Source organism: Neopelma chrysocephalum, unplaced genomic scaffold (assembly GCF_003984885.1).
Source record: "Neopelma chrysocephalum unplaced genomic scaffold, ASM398488v2 Primary Assembly neopelma1_59, whole genome shotgun sequence".
Lineage (NCBI taxonomy): Eukaryota > Metazoa > Chordata > Aves > Passeriformes > Pipridae > Neopelma > Neopelma chrysocephalum.
This window is the reverse complement of record NW_020897714.1, coordinates 14,434,479-14,458,530: the sequence shown is the minus strand read 5'-3', so window position 1 is coordinate 14,458,530 and position 24,052 is coordinate 14,434,479. Positions and strand designations below refer to the sequence as shown.

At 39.6% G+C, this 24,052-nt stretch overlaps 3 protein-coding genes across 5 annotated transcripts; 2 read left to right on the top strand and 1 right to left on the bottom strand.

The window, feature by feature from the left end:
- The first annotated feature begins 5 nt into the window (after positions 1 to 5).
- DEPDC4 (DEP domain containing 4) lies at positions 6 to 20,052 on the top strand. 3 transcript variants are annotated; one of them, XM_027679980.1, is made up of 9 exons: positions 6 to 248; positions 1,243 to 1,669; positions 2,201 to 2,349; positions 3,197 to 3,383; positions 3,738 to 3,964; positions 5,828 to 5,970; positions 6,191 to 6,316; positions 7,800 to 7,878; positions 19,807 to 20,052. In XM_027679980.1, the coding sequence occupies exons 1-9, from the start codon at positions 113 to 115 to the stop codon at positions 19,923 to 19,925; spliced, it is 1,593 nt and encodes a 530-aa protein (XP_027535781.1). In that variant the 5' UTR covers positions 6 to 112; the 3' UTR covers positions 19,926 to 20,052. The 3 variants fall into 3 exon arrangements, with proteins under 3 accessions (XP_027535781.1, XP_027535779.1, XP_027535780.1); XM_027679978.1 differs by lacking the exon at positions 19,807 to 20,052 and adding an exon at positions 10,293 to 10,951; XM_027679979.1 differs by lacking the exon at positions 19,807 to 20,052 and adding an exon at positions 10,293 to 10,951 and having other exon boundaries at positions 81 to 243.
- Positions 13,845 to 22,287, bottom strand: ACTR6 (ARP6 actin related protein 6 homolog). Its single transcript, XM_027679981.1, has 11 exons — positions 22,056 to 22,287; positions 21,254 to 21,371; positions 19,485 to 19,553; positions 19,083 to 19,206; positions 18,103 to 18,238; positions 17,956 to 18,012; positions 17,184 to 17,282; positions 16,918 to 16,996; positions 16,081 to 16,252; positions 15,047 to 15,185; positions 13,845 to 14,263 (listed from the first exon to the last, which is right to left on the bottom strand). The coding sequence occupies exons 1-11, from the start codon at positions 22,121 to 22,123 to the stop codon at positions 14,134 to 14,136; spliced, it is 1,191 nt and encodes a 396-aa protein (XP_027535782.1). The 5' UTR covers positions 22,124 to 22,287; the 3' UTR covers positions 13,845 to 14,133.
- Positions 22,165 to 22,768, top strand: LOC113965926 (translation initiation factor IF-2-like). Its single transcript, XM_027679982.1, has 2 exons — positions 22,165 to 22,612; positions 22,739 to 22,768. Exons 1-2 carry the CDS (start codon positions 22,186 to 22,188, stop codon positions 22,759 to 22,761), a joined length of 450 nt encoding a protein of 149 aa, XP_027535783.1. The 5' UTR covers positions 22,165 to 22,185; the 3' UTR covers positions 22,762 to 22,768.
- The last annotated feature ends 1,284 nt before the right edge of the window (positions 22,769 to 24,052 follow it).

Genomic DNA, 24,052 nt, shown 5'->3' with positions numbered 1-24,052 from the left:
TCCATAGCGACGGCGGCGGCCAGAGCTGCGAGACGGGGGCGGCCGGAGCGCGGCTCACTTCCGACCCGCAGGGGCGGTGCTGGGCGCGGCCGGGGGCGGCGGGCGGGAAGTGATGCGCTCCGCCGGCTTCCGCCAGCGGCCCGACCGCGGCCATGGCGGGGTATTTGACTCCGCGCTTCAGGAGGATCCGGAGTCGGAGCGAGTTAGAGCCGCGGCGGGGGAGCGGGCGGCGGCGGCGGCAAGGTGGGGAAAGAGCGTCGTCTCCGCCTCTCCGCAGCTTTTTCCCCCCGCAGTGTCTGGGGGGCTGGCGGCGGCTTCGCGCCTCGCCGGGAGCGGAGCGGGCTCCGAGGGACCGGCGCTTGCCCAGCGTTCGTATGGGCGGCCCTGGCTGCTGGTGCCGCGGGAGGGACCCATGGCCGGTCGGCGGGCGGGACGGGGCTAGTGAGGGGCTGGCAGCTGAACAGGAGACAGAAGAGCTTCCTCCGGCCTTATGCCCCGGAGCCGGGGTTGCGGCGGCCGCTGCTGGTACGGCTCGGCGTGGAGCCGTGGCCGGATGTTCCGACCGGGAGGCAGTTGGGATTAATGCATTGCAAGCGCTGGTTTGTCATCTGCTGAGCTCGTAACTATGTGTGAGGTTCAACTGGGGACTAGGGAGCACCTCTCCCAGGTGAAGCTGGGAGCGCTGGGACTGCTCAGCCGGGAGCTGTCTGTCACCCGCTCAGGGGGTTCTCTGCAAGTATCTGAAAGGAGAGTGCAAAGAGGATAGAGCCAGACTCTTTTCAGTGGTGCCCAGAGAGGCTATCTCTGTTTTTGGAAATATTCAAAACTTGTCTGGACGTGGTCCTGGGCGACCAGCTCTGGGTGGCCCTGCTTGAGCAGAGAGGTTGGACCAGATGGACCCCAGAGGCCCCTGAAAGTCCTGGCCATTCTGTGATTCTCTAATGTTTTAATGTATATGTACACAGCCCATACATATAGTATGTGTGGTCATAACAATGAAAAAAAAAAGCTTCCTCTCCTGTTTTTAGTGTCATTTTGTTCTCTTGGCTCTAATGGGTGTGAGTTAGCTTACAAGATGGACTTGATTCATGAAGCATTGTCTTTCTCTGTCTTGGTAAAATTCAGCTGACTTCTGAATATTTTTTATAATATATATGTAACTAAATTCACAGTGTAAAAATATGGGAGTTTAAATGTTAAAGGTTTATAAATCTGTAAAACTCTCGTATAAATGTCTTGCAGATTGCAATGGTCCTTTTCAAGCAACTCAGCTGTGGAATGGTATTATACGTGCCCTCCACAGTCAACTGGAAATCAAAAGACGTAGACAACATCTGAAAACATATAAAAACTGTTTCACTGGTTCAAATGCTGTCGATGTGGTACTGAGCCATCTTATGCAAAGCATGTACCTAAGCTGTAATGATATTTCTCGGCTGAAAGGAGTCCGTGTATGCCAAGCATTGATGGATCACAAGGTGTTTGAGCCAGTTGGAGCAAAGCTTTACTTATTCAAGAACGGGAAAGAAACAGAGTTTGAAGACACAGACACTAGTCTCTATAGATTTGTAAATAGCAGTCTTGATCCTCCTCTTCAAGGAATGAATGAGAACAATGAAAGCTTGTCTCCTGAGCAAATCTGCAAACAGAAAACAAAAAGATGTTCCAAGTGAGTTACTCCAAACTATTCGAATTTTTCTTTTTTTTTTTTTAATAAGTTAAGGTGGGTTACCTGTAGGTGAAGTTATGTCTGTCTAACTCATGTATTGGAGACTTTTCAAAGCCATGTATCAGTTTTGAGAATGTCATGCTTAAATTGCAGAAGCTACTGGGAATTTCTTGGTAATGTTAAAGTGCTTTGATTTGCCTTTTGTTATTTAGAATAGAGTCTGGCACAGTAGCATAAGCCTAGGTATAATTTGGTTTTGCAGTCAATTGTGCTGAAATCTGAGAATTAGCATGAATGAGGTAGGTACTGAATGCTGGTTAAGGAAATGGAACTCATAAACAGTATTTGGAATCAATATCCTTGCCCCTTCCACAAAGCAGATGTGGATGACTGGAATTCCAGCAGCATGACAAACCCCAGATACAATGAAGTCCTAAAGTTCTGATTTAAGAGCAATTTAGGAAGTAATAGAAAGACACATGTCCTAATCATATGTTATACAACTAACTTTTTTTTTTCCTCCCTAAGCAGAACAAAGTGTGACACACTTTCAAACCCCTCAGCATTAGAAGCAGCTGATAAAAAGAGGGTAGAGGAGCTTCTCCAATCAATCTATGTTCATGCATCTTTGCCTCCAAAGATCATGGTTAATGAATCAATTCATCTGCTTTCAAAAAAAGGTGAGGATTAAATTTTTTCATTTTAAAACTTGATTGTTCTTCACTGCATCTTGGAGTGAGTATCCCATTTCTGTTAAACAATGCCTCTCAGAATCCTAAATTTAACATGTCACACATGATAGAATATCTAAAAGAATGCCAAATGGATAAATGCTTGTAGTAAATTGAAGGAAACACAACAGGATTATGTTTTTGCAGAATGGTGCTGTTTATGCAAATACTACTTCTGAAGGAGGGACCCCTGGTGGCCTAGTGGTTAGCATGCAGGACTCTGACTGCTGTGACCCAGGTTTGATTCCTCGGTCCCCCCGGGCAGATGGAGCCCGTTAGCCCTGTGAGGCCATCCATCTATGAGAAGGTCACTCTAAACAAACCTACGTCCTGAGGACCTCACTGCCATTGTCCAAGCTTGCTTGGCCCCGGCAGATGAACCTTAGGATTAAAGGGTGGGCTCAGTTCAGCGCATGCTGTGTCTCACCTAAAAAATCCATTGCGCAGGCTGGAAAGGTAAAAGACCTTTCCCAAAATCTTCGTTCGCGAAGACTGGCCATTATTATCACTTCTGAAGGAAGTAGGGTTTAAGATTAAGAACTTTTTTATTATATGATTCCTTTACTATTCACTTCTACTAATTAGAATAGATTATTATGAATTCTAGTATGATGGGAGAGAGATTTTTTTAGCATTCCTATTTTGATGCCTTTTTCCCCAACAGAGAAGCTTCACACTGTGCTGTTGGCGTGTTTGCTTTGAAGACTTAAAACATTCTTGAGTGAGGTGAAAACAAAGGTTAGTGGTTTACATAAGATCTTGTTTCTGAGGATTTTTTGTTTGTTTATGGTTTCAGTAATAGAAGATGTTTGGAAACAGCAAACTCTGTTACGATTGCTGCAGTTAATTGATATTCCTCTTCTAGAAGATATCTTGGTGTCTTCAGTGAAGACAAAACCAGACTGTTTTGGCAAAGAAGAAGACCTGGTTATCTCAAATACTTTCCTGGACAGAGAGGTTACATGTAGCTTAAACTTGCCTGAGTAAGTTTGTACACAACCCACAAGTTTGTGGGTTGGTGTTTCGTTTTAAATACTAGCTGAATTCCTGGGGTCAGTGACAACCTAGCATAAATACAGCTTGTTTTTGATTTGAGTCTACCTCAGGTGTATTACTTGTAGCATAGGAAAACAATGCAAGTTGCTTATTTTGAACAAGTCCTTGAAATGCTGTAGTGAAATAAGTTACATCAACTGTGTAAAAACAAGTTCAGTGTTGTGGTTCAAATACATGACTATACCTGCATGGTTGTTTCTATGTAGTTTTATTTAAAGGAATAAATAAGAATAGGCAGAGCATTTTAAAGTAAGCACTAAAACTGACTTTTTCTTCTACAGGCTTGACAGATGGCTCTATGCTGCAATTGAATGCTTGGAGTATTTTCCCGACCAATTCATAGTGATGATTAGTCAGCAGTTACCTCAGAGCACTGATGAACCCAGCAATCTGAATACATACAAGAAGATTCTTTTTGACATTATAATGAAGTATTATAGTCAAAAGAAGGAGTCTCTTCTTGCTGCTCAGGATCTCCATATTCATTCAGGAATTATAGAACTTATAGGTAAGAGCAACCTGGAATAAAAAATACGGGTGAAAGCTGTGTAGAGGATGTAACTTACTAAGCATCAATTGACTGAATTGTGACACCGTTTGCAATGCTATTGCAGATGCACTTTATAGGTTGGAAGGAAATGTTCAAGATCACTATTAAGAACCTCTGCTCAAGACAAGGACAAATTTCAAAGTTAGATCAAGTTGCTTAGGGCTTGGTCCAGCTGAATTTTGAAAATCTGCAAGGATAGAGATACACCGACCTCTGTGGGTAACTGTTTCAATTAGTAACTACTCTCATTGCACAAATTTCTTACCCCAAGTCAGAATTTCCCTTATTGTTACTTGTAACTAATAACTTTGTGGCAATGATTTTAGTTTTATGTTTTCATATTAACCGGAAAAAGGTTTTGTAAATTCTGGATTTAGGGCACTTTTGAGTAATAGAAGTTATTTAAAATTATTAAAGAGACTGTTGAGATTGTGGTTCAAGCTGTGATCCCCCCTGCAAAACCCTCCTATCATAGGCTTACAAGTAAACAAGAACAGCTTAAGTTAAATACAAGTTTAAGATAAATCTTACCCTAAATAACCTTTGTTACTTCTTCAGTTCTATAGGGTTGTTGTGGCTTAACCCCAGCTTCCAACTAAGTTCCACAGAGCCACTCACTCACTGCCTGCCACTGCCCCACTCCTGGTAGAGGTAAAAAGTAAAACTTGTGAGTTGAGAAAAGAATGCTTTAGTAATTGGAACAAAATGAAATACAATAATACTAATTATAGTAATAATAATTGTAATTATTATGATAATAACAAGATAGAGTGGAATAAAACCCAAGAGAAACAAGTGATGCACAATACAATTGTTCACCACCGATGCCCAGCCCCTTCCCGAGCAGCAGTAAGTGTCTCTTGGCCAATTCCCCCAAGTTTATATACTGGGCATGATGTTCCATGGTATGGAATATCCCTTTGGCCAGTTTGGATCAGCTGTCCTCTCAACCCTAGCTCCCTCAGCTGCTCCTCACTTGCTTACGCTTTTGGTGTTCTTTTTAAACAAAGGTGGTTTCAAATGGCTTGTGGCACACTCCTGTAAGTCCTGGATTATTCCTTGTAAAATACAAACTGTCTTAGAAGTAGGACAGAGGCCAGAAAATCGTACGTAGGTTGTATTCATGTATCTGTCTTTGTCTTACTCTGGCTTTAAGAAAGTTAAACTTTTTCATAGCTTCTCACTTTCAAGGCGAAGATAACTAGAATTATCATCTAAAGGGTTTGGGGGTTATTTCCACTGTATGATGTTTCTTTGAGACTCTCATAGCCTAATGGCTTAAAGGAGGAAGGGGGAACAGAGAGACATGACGCCTCACGAACCAGCAGTAACAAAAAAAACCCCAACAAACAAAAAAAGAAAAACTCCAACAACAGCAAAAAGAAACCAAACCAACCAAACCAAACCCCCAACAAAACAAAAACAACAAACTAAAAAAGAACTGTCAAAGCAATGAGAGTGTTGGAATTGTTCAGCTCATTAATTACTTAGAGATGAATCCTAGAAATAATATGAAGATGTGTTAACACCAACAGCGCAAACATCACTTCAGTGTTTGCACATTATAGACAGACTATAGTAATGTCCTGTATACACTGTTCAAGCACAACTGTTCCCTGACTAGCTATGGGATAATGACTTTAAGCTTTTATTGATTAAATTCTGTATAGAGTCTTGCAAGGTTTTAGAATTCACTGAGATAACCTGTTTTCCTTGGAAGGAAAGCCCCCCAAAAGTGGGATTATTATTGGGATTTAAATATGTGTTTGTGACTCTGAAAATGAACAATTGCATTGAATATGCTGCTTTACTCCATCGCAGAAAAAGGAAAAACAGATCAAGCTCTAGAGGCTTTACAACTTTATTTAAAATTATTAGCACCAAATATCAGAGAAGAACTACACAGGCTCCTGACATTCCTAGCCATTGCATCGGAATCTGAGGGCTACAGATTACAAAAACAAGTAAGTATCTGTTATGTTTAATGTAGAAAATAGCACTTTTCTATAGCAAAGCTAATGGTTTTGTCCAAAGGTAGAAGTATTCTGTTTACTGCCTTTCAATGTGATCTGTTTTAAAACAAATATCAAGATGTTTTCCCACTGGTAGCATCCTGTTATACTTAGTCTTTACTAGCACATTGCAAGTCAATCTAATGCCAAATCTGGGTACTTCTTTTTCTAGTTTGAGAACAGATTGGTGATCATCAGGACTTGCACAAAGTTCATCTTGCAAAATAGAACACTGTCAAAACCACAGGCAGAACTCCTGACTCAGTTTCTGATGGACAATCACTCCGAGCTCTTCAAGGTATCATTTTCCTTACATCATTGGTATTTTAAATGTTAAATGCCACAAACTGCTTTTTTTCAAGTAGGACAGGTCTGAGGAGCAGTGTTTAATGTTTATTCTGTTGCAGTTTAACAGTACAGCCAAGCAGGGTGAGAAGCTATTCTAAACTATGAAGGACAGATTTTTGAGAGCTTTGCAATCCTTTATAAATTATATCCTTTCTCTTTATATGTATCATTTGTATTCAGAAAATCTTTAAAGTATCAATGTTTTGTAGAGACCTTTTGGCACCTTGTTTGTAATGGCTGTCTCCTAAATCTTTAGGCATCTTAGTGTCTTTCTCTTTTAGAAGCTCGCTGACATACTGAGTTGTATATAAGATGGTGTGCTCTGGTGCCCCAGTGTATGTGTACAGCTCTGACAGCTCTAAAGCTCCTTTGGGATTTTGAAATGTTAACTTGTAAATTAATAAATAGAACCACAAAATGAAATGACCTTTCTATTAAGCTTGATCAGCTATGTAAATATACAGACATGCTTTATAGTCTCTTTTGTTTACGTTCCATCATATTGTCACAAATGTGAAAAGATAGAACTTTCCCATACTCTATACAAATAAGCTTCACAGAAACACTGATTTGGTTTCAGTAAAATATTGTTTTTAATTTTTGTGCAACATATGTATTTCCAATTCTGACTTTGGGTCAAGGGACTTGGGAGATTTTACTTTTTTTTAAATTAGCTCAGTACGCAGTATAAGGTGATGCCTGAATGGCAGCCAAACAGCGCCTAATCATTACCTAATGGCAACAGTCTGCGCATGCCCTACTTGTGGGGCAAGGGGTGAGCAACCCCTGCCCACATAATCTTCCTCTCACCATCATCTTTCTCACCCCTATGTATGACTTCTACCATTGTGTTTCAAGGGTAGATGTATCTATCTTGCAATATGTAGCAAAACCAAGGAAGAACTCAGCTCTGATAATAGGGGATATCAGGCTGACTTGCTAAAAAGCACAATAGACCTTACAATTAGCTTGTGCCATGAAGTTACATTGTACCATACTCTAGCTGGTTTCACATCCTAATATGATTTTCTTTATCACCCTCTATGCTCCATTGATCATCTAATTCAAAAGTACCCCCTTACAAGAGGGGATGGTGATTTGCTCTTTCACAGCTGCAGTTGAGAGCCTAATCTGAAATCAGTTTGTTTTATGCTACAGTTTTTGACATATCACTGGAAAACAACATCTAGAGATTTTTGCTTCCTATTTCTTTGGCCAGAAATACCGGAAATAAACATATGTATCTTAGTAAAACTATGTATTTTAGTCTAATTGTATGAGAGATTTTGAATGTGTACCTAAATAAATGTAGGCATAGATTCTTCTGCAGTTAACTGTATTTTTTTTTTTAATTGGTCATCTGAAATCTTTAGATTATCAAAATAGAGAAGTATTGCTTTTGTAATTTTTCCTTTATTGGGTTCTATTTTCAGACTCCTTTAACTCTTCTGGAACTAACAAGTAGGAGACTTGAGAGTTTGCTAGAAGGACAAGATCCAGATATCAATTCAGGTAGATGATGTGATACACATTTTTATAGAAATTATTCTATACAAACTGGTTCATCATTAGTTGACTATAATTTTGCACAGACTGTGTTCCTTTGTTGGAAGTGAAGGGTTAGTGATTAGCAGCTAATGCAATAAATAATTGAATTATATGCTATCAGCAAAACTGGTCTCTGAATATTAGAGAACAAGGGTTCTAGTAATTACCTCGTTTGAATACATTACAATTTTCTTTTTATCAAATAATTATTTCTGGAGATAACAGTGTAAAATGTGCTTCCTGAAGTGATTTTTTTATTATTTGGTTTGTGAATGTGATGTGATTTTGTATTTAGGAACAGTATTCTTTTATTTCTTCCACAAGACACCTACAAATTCTCATAGAGCTCAGTAGTTACAGGTTCTGATAGATGTCTTGAGCACAGACTTTGATTGTTCAGTGTTTTGAAGAACTCTCTTCTTTTTCTGGGTAAGCACAAAGTTTATTAAGAGCTTAGAATTTACACACCAAGTATCGAATGCCTTTTTTTAAGCTACACTACCCTTCTGAATGTGGGATTAGTGTTTTTCAGCTTATTTCTTTTATGAGCTAAGATTCCATCTGTCTTTGCTGCCAGAAATATCTTGCAGCACTGATTAAAAGGGTTGGCTTAAATAATTGAATTTCTCTCTGACTACCTTTTTTCTTTTGACTTCTGTATTGCTAGTGTTTATGTGCTTAAACACTGAAGAGAAACTGAGTCGGGTACTGATAACACTAAGTTATTTTGCTATGTAATACTATATTTAATACAGCATCTGCCTGAGAAGTAGTTTTGGTACAGAATCTCTTACCATCTGTGGTGATTTCTGAAATGTATCCAAATTCCTTCTGATTCAGTGTTCTGAGAATCACATATTGTGTAGCCAAAAAATTCAGAGATAAGCAATAGAGGAAAGAGCTGCTTGTCTGCAGTATTCTTGGAGCCTGTGTGGTCTCCATCAGCACATTGAACAGACAACTGAAATAAAAGCCCCATACCATATTCTTCCTACTAAGCTTTAGAGTTTCAATGTGCAAATGCATATAGGTTCCATCTACTTGCTGAAATACCTAGTTTGATCTGATTGTAAGCTCTCTGGCATGGCATATTCCTGTTCTCCTGTGTGCCTCATATTCTGGTGTCATTTTCCATTTTCTCATAAAGGAGACATCAGGAAAATCTTTCCTGGGAGCTATTGAGCGTGCTTAGCTGGTGAATTTCTCAGGTGCATTTCTCAGGTGCGGGTGGGAGCAGGAGGGAAGGCTGGGGGACCCTGATAAGAAGAGGAGTCTGTCTATTGCAGGGGGGTAAACCTTAGGTCTGCTGGAAATGTAGAACACTAAAACCACTGAGAAAATTCTGGGGTTGGTTTTAATCTAGTAAGCCACTTATACCATTAGACTAAAGGATCCATGCTGAAGTTTTAAGAGTTAATCACTTTGCCAGAAGCTTTCCCTTTTGAAGAGCTATCTTTTTCTTCATTTGACCCCACAAAACCATAAAAGGTACTGGTGTTAAAAGATGGGAAGGACACATCCGTGTGAAAACTCTGACAGCTCAGGTTAATAACTGCTCTCTATGTGAAGTCTTAAAATGATGGTGTTTGTACAGAAGGATTACTAAGAATTTTTTCCCCTTTAGGCAACTGACAGTAGTTCAACCAAATCACTCTTTAACATGTATAGGAGGAAAAAGTGTCTGTGGAGTAGCTGACTGCCAGTCTTTCCTCAGGCCAGAACTCACCTGCCCAGTGGCAGGGCTTGAATTCTTGCAGGGCAGTGTTGCATAGATTCCCAATCTTTTTATGGCTAAGTCGTGCTTGAGTTGCATATCTCTTGGGGTTGTTCCTGGCTCTGCCCTCACTCTGAATCACTGCCTCTTGCATCACCTCTGCTTCTGGTGCCCAAACTATGCTTAGCTGTCTACTCGTTTTGAAGCTCTTAAATTCTATTCCTGATTTCTGAAGTGTGGTTCAGAGGCAACTGTTTCTCCAAAGTATTTATTCACTTGCATTAAGTACTGGACCTTGGTACAGATCTGATTCACTCACAGAATCATTGGATCATGACAACTGTAAAGTGCCATTCTTGTGTGATGTTCTTCATTATGGTTTCTGTTTGTGAGAACTGTATTTGCTCTTTGTCTTGCATGCCTGTTTGCAGTATAGAATCATCTGTGATCCTGCACTTGCAACACTGCTTTTCAATTTTATTTTTGCAATTAAGTTTAGATGTCCCTCTGTGCTCGGTGGAGGGCTGTGTGTCTTTCACATTGTTTGGAGATGTAATCACATCTGAACTGGAATATCTGTATACCTATGTTTCTGATAATATTTTTTAACAAGGCTTTTACATGATACATGAAACTTACTCTGAACCTCTCATTTCTTACAAAGGCTTCACCTTCTGTCAGCGCATTACAGCTCAAGAGTATGAAGATCAAAAACAACAAACCAATCAGTATCTTCTAGCATTGATTCAAGAGATGGACAATGACCCTTCTGTTCCTTTGAAGCAAAAGAAGAAATTAATCAAAGAATTCAAAAAATACCATTGTCTATTGTAGTGGTTATAAAACTATATGTGAATTTTGTACTCCAAATGGTTTGACATCAATACAGCCTTTTTTAATCTCTTTTAAAAAAAGTGGAGGATGCACATGAAAATTGTTCATCATAAAAAATGTTTTCTTCTTCTGTCTTTACATCTTCAGTTTCAGGAAATACAACTATCAAAATTACTATGGTGCTAAAAAGCATTAAATCTAATTATTCTTTTAAGCAAAACGTACTTAATTACTCTTAAGTTAGTACAATGCTGCTTGTGCTGCTTTGAGTTCAGGGTTTGGCACTTTTTTCCTTCTGTCCCACAACCCCGTGGCACTGTCTGAGCCAAGTGTACATTCAGAGCCATGTTTGGGTTGATAATCAGTAGGGGATTTTAATCTTTTCTATCTGTAATTAATAATAATTGAAACTGTAGATTATGACTCCTGTGGGTGTTGTAAAAGTGTACAAAGTGTGTCAAAAATGTTAGAAGCAGGTAAGTGGGTTTTGAATCTGTGTGTGCTTGCAGGCATTAATTACATCCTGTTGTTACTCCCTCTCCACTATGGCAGACTAAGCTGCTGCTAATTCAGCAATTATGCAAAGGCGAGTAAAAAAATTACATTTTGAAGGAATCTAAGAAATAATAATCTTGGTTTAGATCTCTTGGTATACTTAAGTAATTTATTTTAACATGAGGACATTTTGAGAGTGTCTAGTTATTTATCATAAATACTTTGATAATGTTTATGAATTTATGCAGAAAAGCTAGAAAGCATGTTGGCCTGTCTTGACACATTGATGGTTAACTGTAAATTAACAAGAAAATGTTGATACCAGTCATACAATCATAAAATGGTTTGGATTGGAAGGAACCTTAAAGATCATCTTATTCCAACCCCCCTGCCATGGACAAGGACACCTTTCAGTAGACCAGGTTCCTCAGAGCTCCATCCAACCTGGCCTTAAACACTTCCAGGGATGGGGCATCCACAACTTCTCTGGGCAACATGTTCCAGTGCCTCACTACCCTCACAGTGTGAAATAAATAATTTCTAGAGGAAAAAAGACCAAGTTTCACCTTTCAGAGGTGAATGCCCTAAATCCTAGACTACAGGGCCATGTGTTGTTTTCCTAGCCTTGTGTGGGATTTCTAGCCCTATGTCATTCTCCCAGAAGAGAGAGCATGTACAAAAGCAGGCTATTCAGAATTGTAAACAGGAAAGTATTTCCCAATTAAGTGCTTTTGGTGTTGAGTAGTGGGAGAAAGGGATTTTAGTTGCTTTTTTTTTCCTCTCTTCTCTCTCTCTGTCTTCAGTCCTTTTACTGGGTCTTACTCAAAATACTAAACCTGGTAACAGGGAGGGGTGATAACATGGTAATTTGTAGGCTAGATGGGCTGGGAACTGTTTCAGGGAAAACTGTATTTTTAAAAAACAAACTCTTGCACTTTGACTTGATTTTTTTTGTGCTAATTTAAAGAAGATAATAAAGAACTGTATAAAAAGTGACAAATCTGTCATTTCATAGTGCATTCATACAGAAGAGGCAGCTAAGGGGGTGTAGGTCCAGGTATCAAGTAGTAAGGAAATGTTCCAAACAGGCATTTATAGCTGCCATGTGGTTCCCTTCAGTTCATGGGACAAGAACTCAAGATTGATCTAATTCTGCGAAGGGAAGGAAGAGCTTTTGAAAGCTGTTATATTCATATACCCTGACAGGAGAATTTACTTACCATTAATCTTCTGTTGAAAGAAATGTGATATTTTACATTTGAGGGCCTGCTGAACAGAACAAGTTTGGTGAACTATAGACTACTGGTTTTCGTTGTACCACTTTCAGTTAAATTCCAAAATTAGAAAAATGTTATTGGACTTCAGAAAGTTTTGTCACATATTTTTAACAATATTTGACACAGAATCATCTGGTAGGGAAACTTGGGACCTCTCATTTATTTCTGTTTATGATTTCTAGCATAGACCTATCAAATTAATTGCCAGTATAAATTTGTTTGAAGTAGAAAATTTCCAGAGCAAAAAGTTTAGTCTATAGGTACTTTTCAGTACAGTCTTACCAAAGCGCAAGTGATGCCACCTTCAAAGTAAGGAGGCTTACTTCTATTTATAGAGCGTTCATGTTTGCTCCTACCAAGGAAAAGGTTCATTAGTACTTTCATGGGAACAACGTGTACATTTCCTTAAAGTCCCAGCTAAAGTATGCTCACAACTGCGTGAAGCAGTTAGTTAAAAAACTAGAGCTTGGGCCTCTACATACAGCTATCAAAATAACAGTGGACTAGACTTATTCACATCCTACACTATGTAATACAAGCTGTATCCAACAATTTGTAGGTGGTGGTCTCACACCTTCATACCCCAGCTGCCTCCTCTGTGGCTCATATAGCTGTTAGCAGCAGGAGGAGGGTATTTCTTTCGTTCCTTTCAGTAGGTTAGACTAGAGGAAAGCCAACACAAGCTGGCAGTCCAAAGTAAAAAAGATCATATTCAAGAAGAATGATTCTCTCTCATTCTCTGAAGCATTGGCTTCTCTTCCGTGTTGCCAGGTAAGTGTACTGTGTGAGTATACCTACTGGTATTACGTTAGGGCAGACAGCAGAGGGAATAAGACACAACAGGGTACTCCCCTGCAAATCTGAGAGCACTGAGTATCACTAGACCTAATAAAGAGGCCATTTCCCTGCTGCAGTGAGCTGTATCAGGTCAAGGTCAGTGTCAGCACCATGTATCTATTATCCACCCTGTCCAAGTGACCATCTCAGTCTTGGTAAGCAAGCAAGCCAGGTGGGACACCCCCAACTAGTGTGGCCCTCCCAGCTTTCTATCTGGCTATTAGCCTGTGCTCTTTCTCCTCCTGCAAGCCATGCTGCACGGACTGATGGCACAGTGACAGAGCTTCTGATGCCAGAAAAAGTAGGGGGGTATTTATGTTTATCTAGAATGCATGGAGAGGACACAGATGAGTTATCAGCTAGGACACAGCTGCAAGCTTTTCTCACCTTTGTGGCTGCTTCTGATGTCACCTTTTCAAAAAGGTGAGGGGAGTGATACAAGGCTTATTTGCTGAGCCATTGTTCAAAACAAAAACCAAACAAAAAAACCCCACAATCTAAAATCCCTTTTAAAAAAGAAATTGTTCAAATCACTTTTTTCTCAAAGCCTAAGCATAGTTTCAATAGCAGTGGTCACACTCGAAGTATATTCCTCTCATAACTATTCACTAAAATAACGAAAAATAAAGCTCATGTATTTCTTCTCAAGATAGGCAATCTCAAAGACTCTTTTTGAGATGTCCATTTAATTGCATGCATGATTTAGAATGATATTCAGTTTAAAAAAAAAAAACCAAACCATTTCTTCTCACTATGTATTAGTGTCACACCGGTACAAGCAATTGGTATTTTTATTATCTCATGCATTGAGGTTTTCTGCAATAAAGAATACAATGAAGCTCATCAGTAAAAGATGAGAACATTATGAAATGACAAGTAACATATTATTTCATAGTATTAGGCTTGTAAAACTTTATTTTTAAACTCTGAAATTATTTTTTCCCAACCCAATTAAATACAGGAAAGCTAAAACACAATCCTAGCTGATGGAAAACAGGTTGTAGTTCAAAGAATTCCATTCTGAGTAAAACAATGGAATAACAACATATCCAACTATGCTACCTATATATCAAATTTCTCTTCACAGATGTTGTGTCCATGTTCTTCATAATCTTCTCTAGTTACTATCATGTCTTCAAAATCGTCATTTTCAGAAATGAGCTTCCCACCTTCCCAAGAATAAGTAATAGGGCTGAAAAATGAACAAAGTTATTGTTACTCATCTGTAAGTTCATTTAGAATAGAAGTATGCAGTGATGATTTACAAGACTTTTATTTAATCATATCTATTTAAAAATACATTTTTGATTGCTAAATCAAATCATCCAGCTTCTGAGAAGTTATGAGACAAAGTTTGAAATTTTAGCAGGGCTAGCTGACTTTCCTTTTTAAAAAAGCGCCTCTTTGGAAGCATGTGTGAAGAGGGAATGGCATGGACATGTCTTTGTATTTACTATGCACAGATAATGATTCTTTAATAATATTTTAAAATACTCTTTAATAATACTTTTTAAAAAGTAGATATTTTTTTGTACTTTCAAGGTATATTTGTTTTGTCTCAGCTCTCTCTGCAAAGATGTTACCCCTTCCAAATCCCTGAAGTAGCTACATTAATAATGACATGACAGCATTCAGATGCTGAAAACTCTTCTAAGTAAAAGTCTGAATTCATTAATCTTGCATATCTGCATATCCATTTAATGAAAACAGTCTTATTTATCTGTTTACAATAAAAAGGCTGATCCTAAAAACACTTAACTTTATTTGCCAAAGTACAGAGCAAGCAAGTGGTATCTAATTTATTTGGTTTGTCTAAAAATACACTGATTTAAAATATTCTTTTTGTACAATTTTTGTTCACTTAATATTTAAATTAACACCTACAGTCTATCTTTTTAATCAGCAAAAGAAATCCTACTTTATAGTTTGTTCTGCTAGAAAGATAAAGCCTTCTGTTTAGAAGTTTAGAACTTACTTTTCAGGAAGAACGACAGAAACATCGTAGTCAGTTGGAGTAAGACATCGAACTTCAGAATAAACCCTATCTCTAAAGCCTGGAAAAAGGGTGTTTCCTCCAGTCAGAACTATGTTCTTGAAGAAATGAGGCTGCATTTCTGTAAAATAAATAAGTAAATCTGTAGTTAGGGACTATGTAGTTAAAGGTTAAAGGGTTTTTTTTTCCAATTTTGTTATGAATTGTAACAGAAGTAGGAAATATGCATAGAAGAATTTTATGATCATCTAACCAGTTAAATACAAGAAGGTGATCAATCACCCTATGTTCTTCCTGATTGTAGAATTTGGCTTTGATAACTACCGTTTTCTTACATTGTCTATTAAATTTCATGTTTGCCAACACAATTCCCCATTCAAAAGGGGTTTTAAATAACACAATCTTTTTAAGAGTACATTAATAGCCTAAATGCTGCCATACTTATGTGGTATGATAACAGTAATCAGCTGTACATCATCTATAAAATGAAAGCTTTAGTATTACTTCTGACAAACAGCAGCCAGGAAGGTTCTACACTTTGATGCTTAAATTACTAAATTTGGCCACTTTCATTTTTCTCATCAGTTTGATTTTTCTCTTCCTCCAGTAAAGAAAGATATTTTAAAACATAACTAAAACTAATTTCAAGTTTATTCCACCACTAGTGTCAAAGACAGACAGGTTATGTTAGAAAAGGATGTTAAGAAGAATTAAGTCTACAGCGATTAGCTGAATCAAGAGTAGAAGCCTATCAATAAATCACCAAAAACCAGGGCTGGCCTAACACAGACTTTTGCAGACAATCAGTTCTAGAGTATATAAAATGCATCAAAAGACAGAACAGTTCACCAAACTGTTTAACTGGCATATTGAGAATTTTAGCTTCTCTGAGACTATTTGGATCCTTAAAAACAAAACAAAACAACAAAGAAATCCAAAACCAAACCAACAACAAAAACTACCACATCCCTCCTTCTCCCACCTCCCATCCTTTTCATAATATTTTTAGGTTGTACCTTCAGGTAAATTCTGAATAGAATAAACAATGGCTTCAGGAATTCCCATCTCTTGAATACCAATATCCGAAGGATGGAAGAGTATTTCTGGAACTGCAAATCTTTCATTCGTTAGACGAAGTATTTGTTCCCCAGTCTTGTATTTTCCACTTAACACCATCTCTTCCCTTGGCTACATTAAAGACATGAATAGTACCCACTGCTTAAGAAAAGCAATCACATCTAGAGTATTCAGCTAATCTATTTCATGTACTGCAGAGGTAGGCAGTCATATTATCAACAAATCTTTTAAGAATAATACATACTCTGGTATTAAATCTGAAGTGACTCTGCTCTTATCAACCGCAGTTTTTTCGGAAGGAAAACAGAACTGGTATGCGTGAGAGTGGCCTTAAAATATTGGGACTGCTTTCAAAATTATGTCCAACACAGTAAATGAGATAAAACTGTTAAATTGTCTTCAGGCTCTTCTATAAAATGACTTTGAACCTTCTACCTATTAGGGTATTTAAATGAAATTCAGAGAGACTGACAAAAAGCATAAAAGGAGAGAAAACATTTTCTAACTTAATGTTAAAAACCCCCCAAAATAATCATATGGATAGGCTGTATGACAGAGCACAAGCATAGAAAGCTACAACTGTTAAATAATAGAACATAAAATGCTATGCTGAAGAAACAATATTTCATTTTCATTTCAACTTACTATGGAAAAGCTTTACCAATTAATGCATAGCAATGAAAGATGTTACAGCATTAGAAAAAATAGTATTTTTAACCTCTCTAATAGACTTGTGCAGGGGAACAGTCCAAAAAAAATTTCAAAACTATCATTACCTTACAAAATCCTTTTTTGATTGTGCTGAAGTCTGGCAAAACATAATCTACCATTACAGTATTTTCCTCTCCTTTCAATCTGAAAGAGAAGAATGTAAAATTCAACAGAATAAAGAACAAGTTCTAAATTCCAACTATTTTATACTGATAAGACTTTTTTTCATTTAACTGGAAACTTTTCTGATTAAGAGTATAGTTTTATTTGTTTGTACAAATAGATTATTCAGAAGTACCGACGTTTACATTTAGTACCGCTGCATACATACTTGGCAATGTCCATGTCCTTGTAAAAGTCTTGAGAAACATAGCACACATCTTCTTTTACTTGATTAATTACATGTGTTTCATCCATAACATGTAGCTGTCTGACAAAACCAAAAACCAAAAACACTGAAGTTTGAGAATAATCAAGTCTTCCATTTCCTGTCCAGTTTTCCACTGGAGATGAGTAACCATCGTTTTCATGTCACAGAAAACTAGTGCCTCAATACCTAAAACTCGTATTCAATTTACAAATGCATTCCCGGCCTACTGGAGTTCAGTATTTTCCTATTTCACAGTTCAGTAAATACAAATATTAACCTGCATTTGCCCATTGTCTTCCTAACAAGCATAGCCATAATCCAGCAATTAGCTCTCTTAGCAAAGACCTTTACCTAGATAAAGTTCTAAGCTATAGCATCACAGTGAAAAGTTGACCCTATTGAATTTTGTGTTATTGATAGTTGGCAAACTGACTGATGATCTACTGAGACACCTCAGAAAACATGTAAAGACTTGTATAATTGTGAACACACAGCTAACCTCATCAACTTCAAAAGCGCGGGCACTTTGAAAAATAACAGCCTAATTCTTAAAACTCATCTTAATTCATCCTGAGCTGAAGGTCAAGATGGCAGCTAGCAGATTATAACAGAAAAAAATTCCCTTCTCCTTTAAACAGCATTTAATCTAAAATTCATAGGAACAGGAAGAATACCCCATGAACTTTTAGCTCATTTCATACCAAGTTTCATAGTGAAGATCAGCATGCTTTACCTGTAAGAGATGATCTCCTTTAAATGGTTGGTTAAGAGTTTCCCTCCAACATTAATCCTACAGAAAAGGAGTAACACAAGGCATTCTGTCATTATTAACTTCGGGCATAGAAAACAATTCTTCTAGAAAATATACACTGCAGTTTACCTTATGATTGCCTCTTTCTTCTTTTTACTTCTACAATAAGGTACAATGTGTGTAAAAGAGTATCCACTATCCACAATGATACAACACAGCTCAGATGGATTATCTCGGAAATACCTGTGTGCACTAAGAGCTCCAGCTGAAATACAGAAAATTTAATTCCATTTTTATGTGAATATACACTTTTAGAATTTATAGTGATATGAAAGTGTACTTGCTTCGTCTTTTAAATGCCTTTGACAGACTTCCAAGACCTCAATACATAATACTACAGTCAACTCATGAATTCATTTTGACAGTGGATGAAATCAAGTGTTGTATATGGCCCCATTCAATCTTTTTCAGGAATTCTGGTCCACATTGAGTTTCCCCTCCTAAAGTCCAAGCACACTGATCATGCCACAACTTATCAAACATATATAAAGGAGTATCCCATGTCCTGTTACCTTCCAGAAGGGTGGTGATGTTATTTACATATTCCCTGTGAGATACAATATATTTCATAATCGTAATGCTGCATTTGATTTGCTAATACAAAACCAAACAAAAAACCAACCTCAGACCCCCAAAAATAGAACGCTATCAAAGACTTCATGCAAATTTTTGGTAGACTTCTTCAAATGCTATCCTGTGTTAAAATACATCTGTTATTTCTGTCATCCTTACTCTCCTCAAATTTCTTGTAATTACATACCATGACACTCTCTTCAGAAAATAGTACAATAGTACAGCTGGAATTTATAAAATAAACAACTTTTAAAATTTTAATACAGTTAAGAGTACACGTACAAGTATATTACTCAAGAGCCAGGAAGGAAATTAAGGAATTTTTATACTATCTTTATATAAAAATATATATATATACACACACATATATGTATTTGCGTATGCATGCATGCTTTTTATGTATGTATTTATTTGTTTATTTTAAAAAGGTTAAGCTTCAAGATATATAAATGCAAACTAGAAGGAGACAGACTCACCATTTACTCTAAGAACTGCTTGAAATTGATATTCTTCAAATAGAATTTCATTCATAGATTCTTGTATTGAACTGAAGTTAAAATAAGGTTCGGTAATAATAATATTGGTATCTACAAAATCCACCTATGAAAAATATATTAAGATTGTCATTACACCAATATATTTTGGCCTACTGACCTAGTTCATCCCTCTCTTGTACATTAACTATTTCTTGATCTCTAAACCACACTGTATCTGTCTGTGATTATTGTTTTTCTTCAGTTTGTAAAACCATAAATCCCTGTGATTTCAAAGAGAACAGTAAGCTCCCCAGTTCTATTTTAATATTTGAGGTACTTATGTGAATTTTATTAGTCAGTATTTAATGTACACAAAACAGGTAATTAAGAAAAGACTCTTACTTGATACATTTCTTTTCCAAAAAGATAATCCCAAACCTGTCTCTGGACATCCCAGTTCACCAAGTAACCCTGTAGGAATTTAGAAAAAAATTTACACTATTTAGAAAAAATAAAATCATACTTAAAAAAAAGGTCAAATGATTGATAGACTGTAATATAAAAAGTTTGGAGAGTTAAAATGTTTAAATTTGCATTTCTAGGCTAAGGAGTAAATGTTACATAGCATAAAGTATGTTATAAATATTCCCCATTGATATGTTAATTACTACTCTACAAAAACAACGTAAACTGTGTTTTCTGTATACATTATTCTCTTTGGCAGAAGCCTGTCAGTCCGCCCACGGTGCCAGAAGTGGTTATGGAGCAGATTATCTGGAGTGCCTTCACACAGCATGTACAGAACAAACAAGCAACCAGGTCCAGTCAGCACGGGTTTATTAAAGCTTGACTAACCTGACCTCCTTCTGTGACAAGGTGACCTGCTGAGTGGAGGAAGGAATGGATGTGGATGTTGTCTACCTGGACCTTAGTAAAGTCAGTCAAGTCTGAGCTGGCTGCTCATGGCTTGGATGAGTGTGCTCTTTTCTGGGTAAAAAACTGGCTGGAAGGCTGGGCCCAGAGTGGTGGTGAATGGTGCCACATCCAGTTGGCATCCAGTCACCAGTGGTGTTCCCCAGGGCTCAGTATTGGGGCCAGTCCTGTTTAATATCTCTATTGTCAACCTGGACAAGAGGATTGGGTGTACCCTCAGTAAGTTCACAGACAACACAAAGTTGGATGGAAGTGTTGATTTGTTGGAGGGCAGGAAGGCTATGTAGAGGGATCTGGACAGGCTGGATTGATGGGCTGAGGCCAGTTGTGTGAGGTTCAATGAGGCCAAGTATTGGGTTGGGTCCTGCACTTGGGTCACAACAACCCCACGCAGGGCTACAGGCTGGGGGCAGCGTGGCTGAAAAGCTGCCCAGTGGAAAAGGACCTGGGGGTGCTGGTTGACAGCAGCTGAACATGAGCCAGCAGTGTGATGAGGTGGCCAAGAAGGCCAATGGCATCCTGGCTTTTATCAGAAATAGTGTGGCCAGCAGGACCAGGGAAGTGATTGTCCTCCTGTGCTCTGCACTGGTGAGGCTGCACCTCAAATCCTGTGTTCAGCTTTGGGCCCCTCACTACAAGACATTGAGGTTCTGACGCGAGTCCAGAGAAAGGCAACGCAGCTGGTGAAAGGTTCAGAGAACAAATCTTATGAGAAACAGCTGAAGGAGGCTGTTTAGCCTGGAGAAAAGGAGGTTCAGGGGGGACTTATTGCTCTCTACCACTACCTGAAAGGAGCCTGTAGTGAGGTGGGGGCTGGCCTCTTCTCCCAAGTAACAAGCAACAGTACAAGAGGAAATGGCCTCAAGGTGCCCCTGGGAGGTTTAGATTGGCTATTAGGAAACATTTTCTCACCAACAAGGCTGTCAAGCACTGAAACAGGCTGTCTAGGGAATTGGTTGAGTCACCATCCCTGGAGGTATTCAGAAGATGTGCAGATGTGGCACTTAGGGACATGGCTTAATGATGGACTGGACAATGCAGGGTTAACAATTGGATTTGATGATCTTAAAGGTCTTTTTCAACCTGAACAATTCCATGACTCTTAAACTTCACACTACTGACTCTGATTCTTGGATAATACCACATACAACCCTGCAGCTGGGGTATATTGTATGAAAACTATTCCTTACAAAAATTTACATTTAGCTTTCATGTTAAACTGAGGATTACTTACTTACTTTCTGAAAGGGAAGAATATAAAAAAGACCAGAAGGATCCTTAATTTCATCCAGTTGATTTGCTGTAAAGGTTTTCAAACGTGCAGTCTTTGATCTGAACTGACAGTTGGGAATAACGCTGGAAAAGATTGGGAAGTTTCCTATTCAACATGGTATGAGACACATTAATTGTCTTTATGCCACTTGCAAAAATAGTATATATTCAATAATGTTTTTGCTGCTGTATTTTGGGTTTAGTCCATTTACTGGAGCTAGTTATGAGGGAAATCTCCAATTTCTGGCACCTCCAGTGCAGACAAGACACCTTTTTGAAAAGCAAACCCCCCCAGCCACTGAGTTGCTGAGTTGCTGGTGGTTGCCGAGCTGCAACCACCACCCCCCCGCCACCAGTTCAATCAGAAAAGTGTCAGGGGCTCTTCTCCCACCCTGGCCGGTGGGGCATGGTATGACATGAAGGAACATGTTGTGACACGGTGGGGCACGGCAGGACATGGTGTGACACAGTGGAGCACACCGTGGTACAGTGTGACACGGTGAGGAACAGTGTGACACGCTGGGGTACGGTGTGACACGTTGTGGTACAACATGACACGACGGGACACAATAAGACACCCTCACCGGCCCATAGGCGCGCGCCGCAGGGGCGGGGCCCGCAGCCGCCGCAGGGGCAGGGCGGGGGCAGGCCGCGCCTCTCGGCGGCAGGCGCAGGCGCGGGCCGGTGAGGGGCCGAGAGGCGGGTCGTATCCGCGCTGGGGCCGGCGGGAGCCATGAGGGGACGCGCAACGCCCGCCCGGTCCCTCACCTGACGTTCGCGTGGCTGTAGCCGATCTTGGCGTTGTAGGCGCCGTTATCCAGCACCAGCGTCGCCATGTTCCCCACGGCGCCACGGCCGCCGCCGTCCCAGTATTGATCCGCCACCGCCGTGGATCTCTATGGTGACCATAGAGCGGAGGAGCAGCGCGCGTGGCCCGTCGGGACGCGGGGGTGCCGGCAGCGCTCCGCCTCCGCCTGGTGCCGCCCGCCGTGCCGGTGACGCTCGTGGGGCTGCGACGCCATTGGCCGGGCGTGACCCGGCAGCGCTCGGCAAAGGGGCGGGCGGGGCGGTGACACGGCGTCGCCGCGGACAGCGCCCGTCACTGCCGCCCACCGCGCCTGCCTGCGCGCACAGACCCTGCCCCGGCCGCCGTCAGCCCCGCGGGGGCGGCAGCGACCGCTGGGGACCGGGCGGGGCCCTCACGGCGAGAGCTGAGGTCGGGGGTGTGTTACAGTTACCGCCCACTCGAGGGGATGCTGTGGCCTCGGGTGTTCCTGGCAGTTCGGGGTGCTGCCATACGGGAAACCCGCGCCTCGGGGAGAAAGGTGGTGTTCGACAATCACGTGATGTGGGAAGTGAGCAGCAACACGGGGCTGCGCTCTGTGAGAGTGTGACAAAATGAAAAGAGAGACGACTCTTTAAATCCCACCATCATTATTTTAATGTTACAGAATCACAGAGTCAGTTAGATTGAAAAAGACCTTTGAGATCATCAGGTCCAACCACCATATAATCTAGACCACGGCACCAAGTGCCATATCCAGTCCTTAAACACCTCTAGGGACAGTGACTCCACCACCTCCCTGCACAGTCATTTCCAATGCCTAATCACCTGTCCTGTGAAGAAACTCTTCCTACTGCTCAACCTAAACCTCCTCGGGCACAGCTTAAGACTATGTGCTCTCGCCCTGCAGCTGGTTGTCTGGGAGAAGGGGCCAACCCCCACCTGGCTACAACCGCCAGGTAGAAAGGAGGTGTTCTAAGCATGCTGTAATTAACACTATTTTATTGTAAATAATATAAAAAGCAGTGTTGGAGTTCTCTAGGTGCAGCCCAGGATCTGTTTTGCCTTTGTTGCTGCAGCAGTGTACTGCTGACTCCTGTTCATCCTGCTGTCCACCTGGACCCCCAGATCCTTTTCTGCAAGGCTGTTTCTCCTGCTACCCAGGTCTGAGCCTGCACTGGGCTCTGTGGGTATGTTGTCTCAAGTGCAGTACCTTGCACTTCTCTTGATGATGAATTTTGCTGTCCTTATATGTTTTACTTACCATAACTAGTATCTTTTTTCTTATCCAGTTAAAAAAGTGCACTACTCTTTTGTATCTGTGTATAATTGACTTTCCTGTAAATATGAGAACTTAAAAATAACTGCTGCTCTGTATGACGACTCTTTACCCCAACAAATATCAAATGTCTTTCTGTGAGCCAGGATGCTTATTGGAATGCACAGCAATCTGATTTTAGACAAATCCTCTTTATGTTCTTGTAAAGGAAGTGTATCTTAAGGACAGCATCCTTAATCCTCACTCTAGCAGATACATTATTTGGTTCTTGAGGAGAGGTCAGAGGAATTAGCAAAAGCCTGTTTTTCCAGTTTAGGAGTTTCTGGGTGCATTTAAAGAACACTGTAAAGTGTTGTTAGTTCTCCTTCTTTGCCTACTGACAGGTATAGTAATAGTAAATTTGGGGTTTGTAATTAAAATTCAAAATACATAAAACATAGAATAGTAACAAATTATTTAAGTATTCAGTGTTAAAGAGAAACATAAAATATTACTGTTAAAATTACATAACTTTTACTTCATCCTTTTACTCATATAAACTTCTTAAAAGAATAGTTTAGACTAAAAAAATCATAATTGCTATTGCTAACTTTTGCCTTGTAAAAACAAAGGTGAAAGCCAGAATTTTGTAAATTACTTTTTCCCTTCTAGATACTAGCTTCAGTTCTATGAAACTTCATCTGTTATCATTCAATGACTTAT

Coding starts and splice junctions, on each gene's coding strand:
- DEPDC4 (XM_027679978.1), top strand. CDS start 113: ATGCGCTCCGCCGGCTTCCGCCAGCGGCCCGACCGCGGCCATGGCGGG. Junction 5,971..6,190: donor GCTACAGATTACAAAAACAA/GTAAGTATCTGT, acceptor TTCTTTTTCTAG/TTTGAGAACAGATTGGTGAT. Junction 6,317..7,799: donor ATCACTCCGAGCTCTTCAAG/GTATCATTTTCC, acceptor TTCTATTTTCAG/ACTCCTTTAACTCTTCTGGA.
- LOC113965926 (XM_027679982.1), top strand. CDS start 22,186: ATGGTGACCATAGAGCGGAGGAGCAGCGCGCGTGGCCCGTCGGGACGC. Junction 22,613..22,738: donor CCCGCGCCTCGGGGAGAAAG/GTGGTGTTCGAC, acceptor TTAATGTTACAG/AATCACAGAGTCAGTTAGAT.
- ACTR6 (XM_027679981.1), bottom strand. CDS start 22,123: ATGGCGACGCTGGTGCTGGATAACGGCGCCTACAACGCCAAGATCGGC. Junction 18,239..19,082: donor AGCAGTTCTTAGAGTAAATG/GTGAGTCTGTCT, acceptor TCTGTATTTCAG/CTGGAGCTCTTAGTGCACAC. Junction 16,997..17,183: donor AAGGACATGGACATTGCCAA/GTATGTATGCAG, acceptor CTTCTCTTTCAG/ATTGAAAGGAGAGGAAAATA.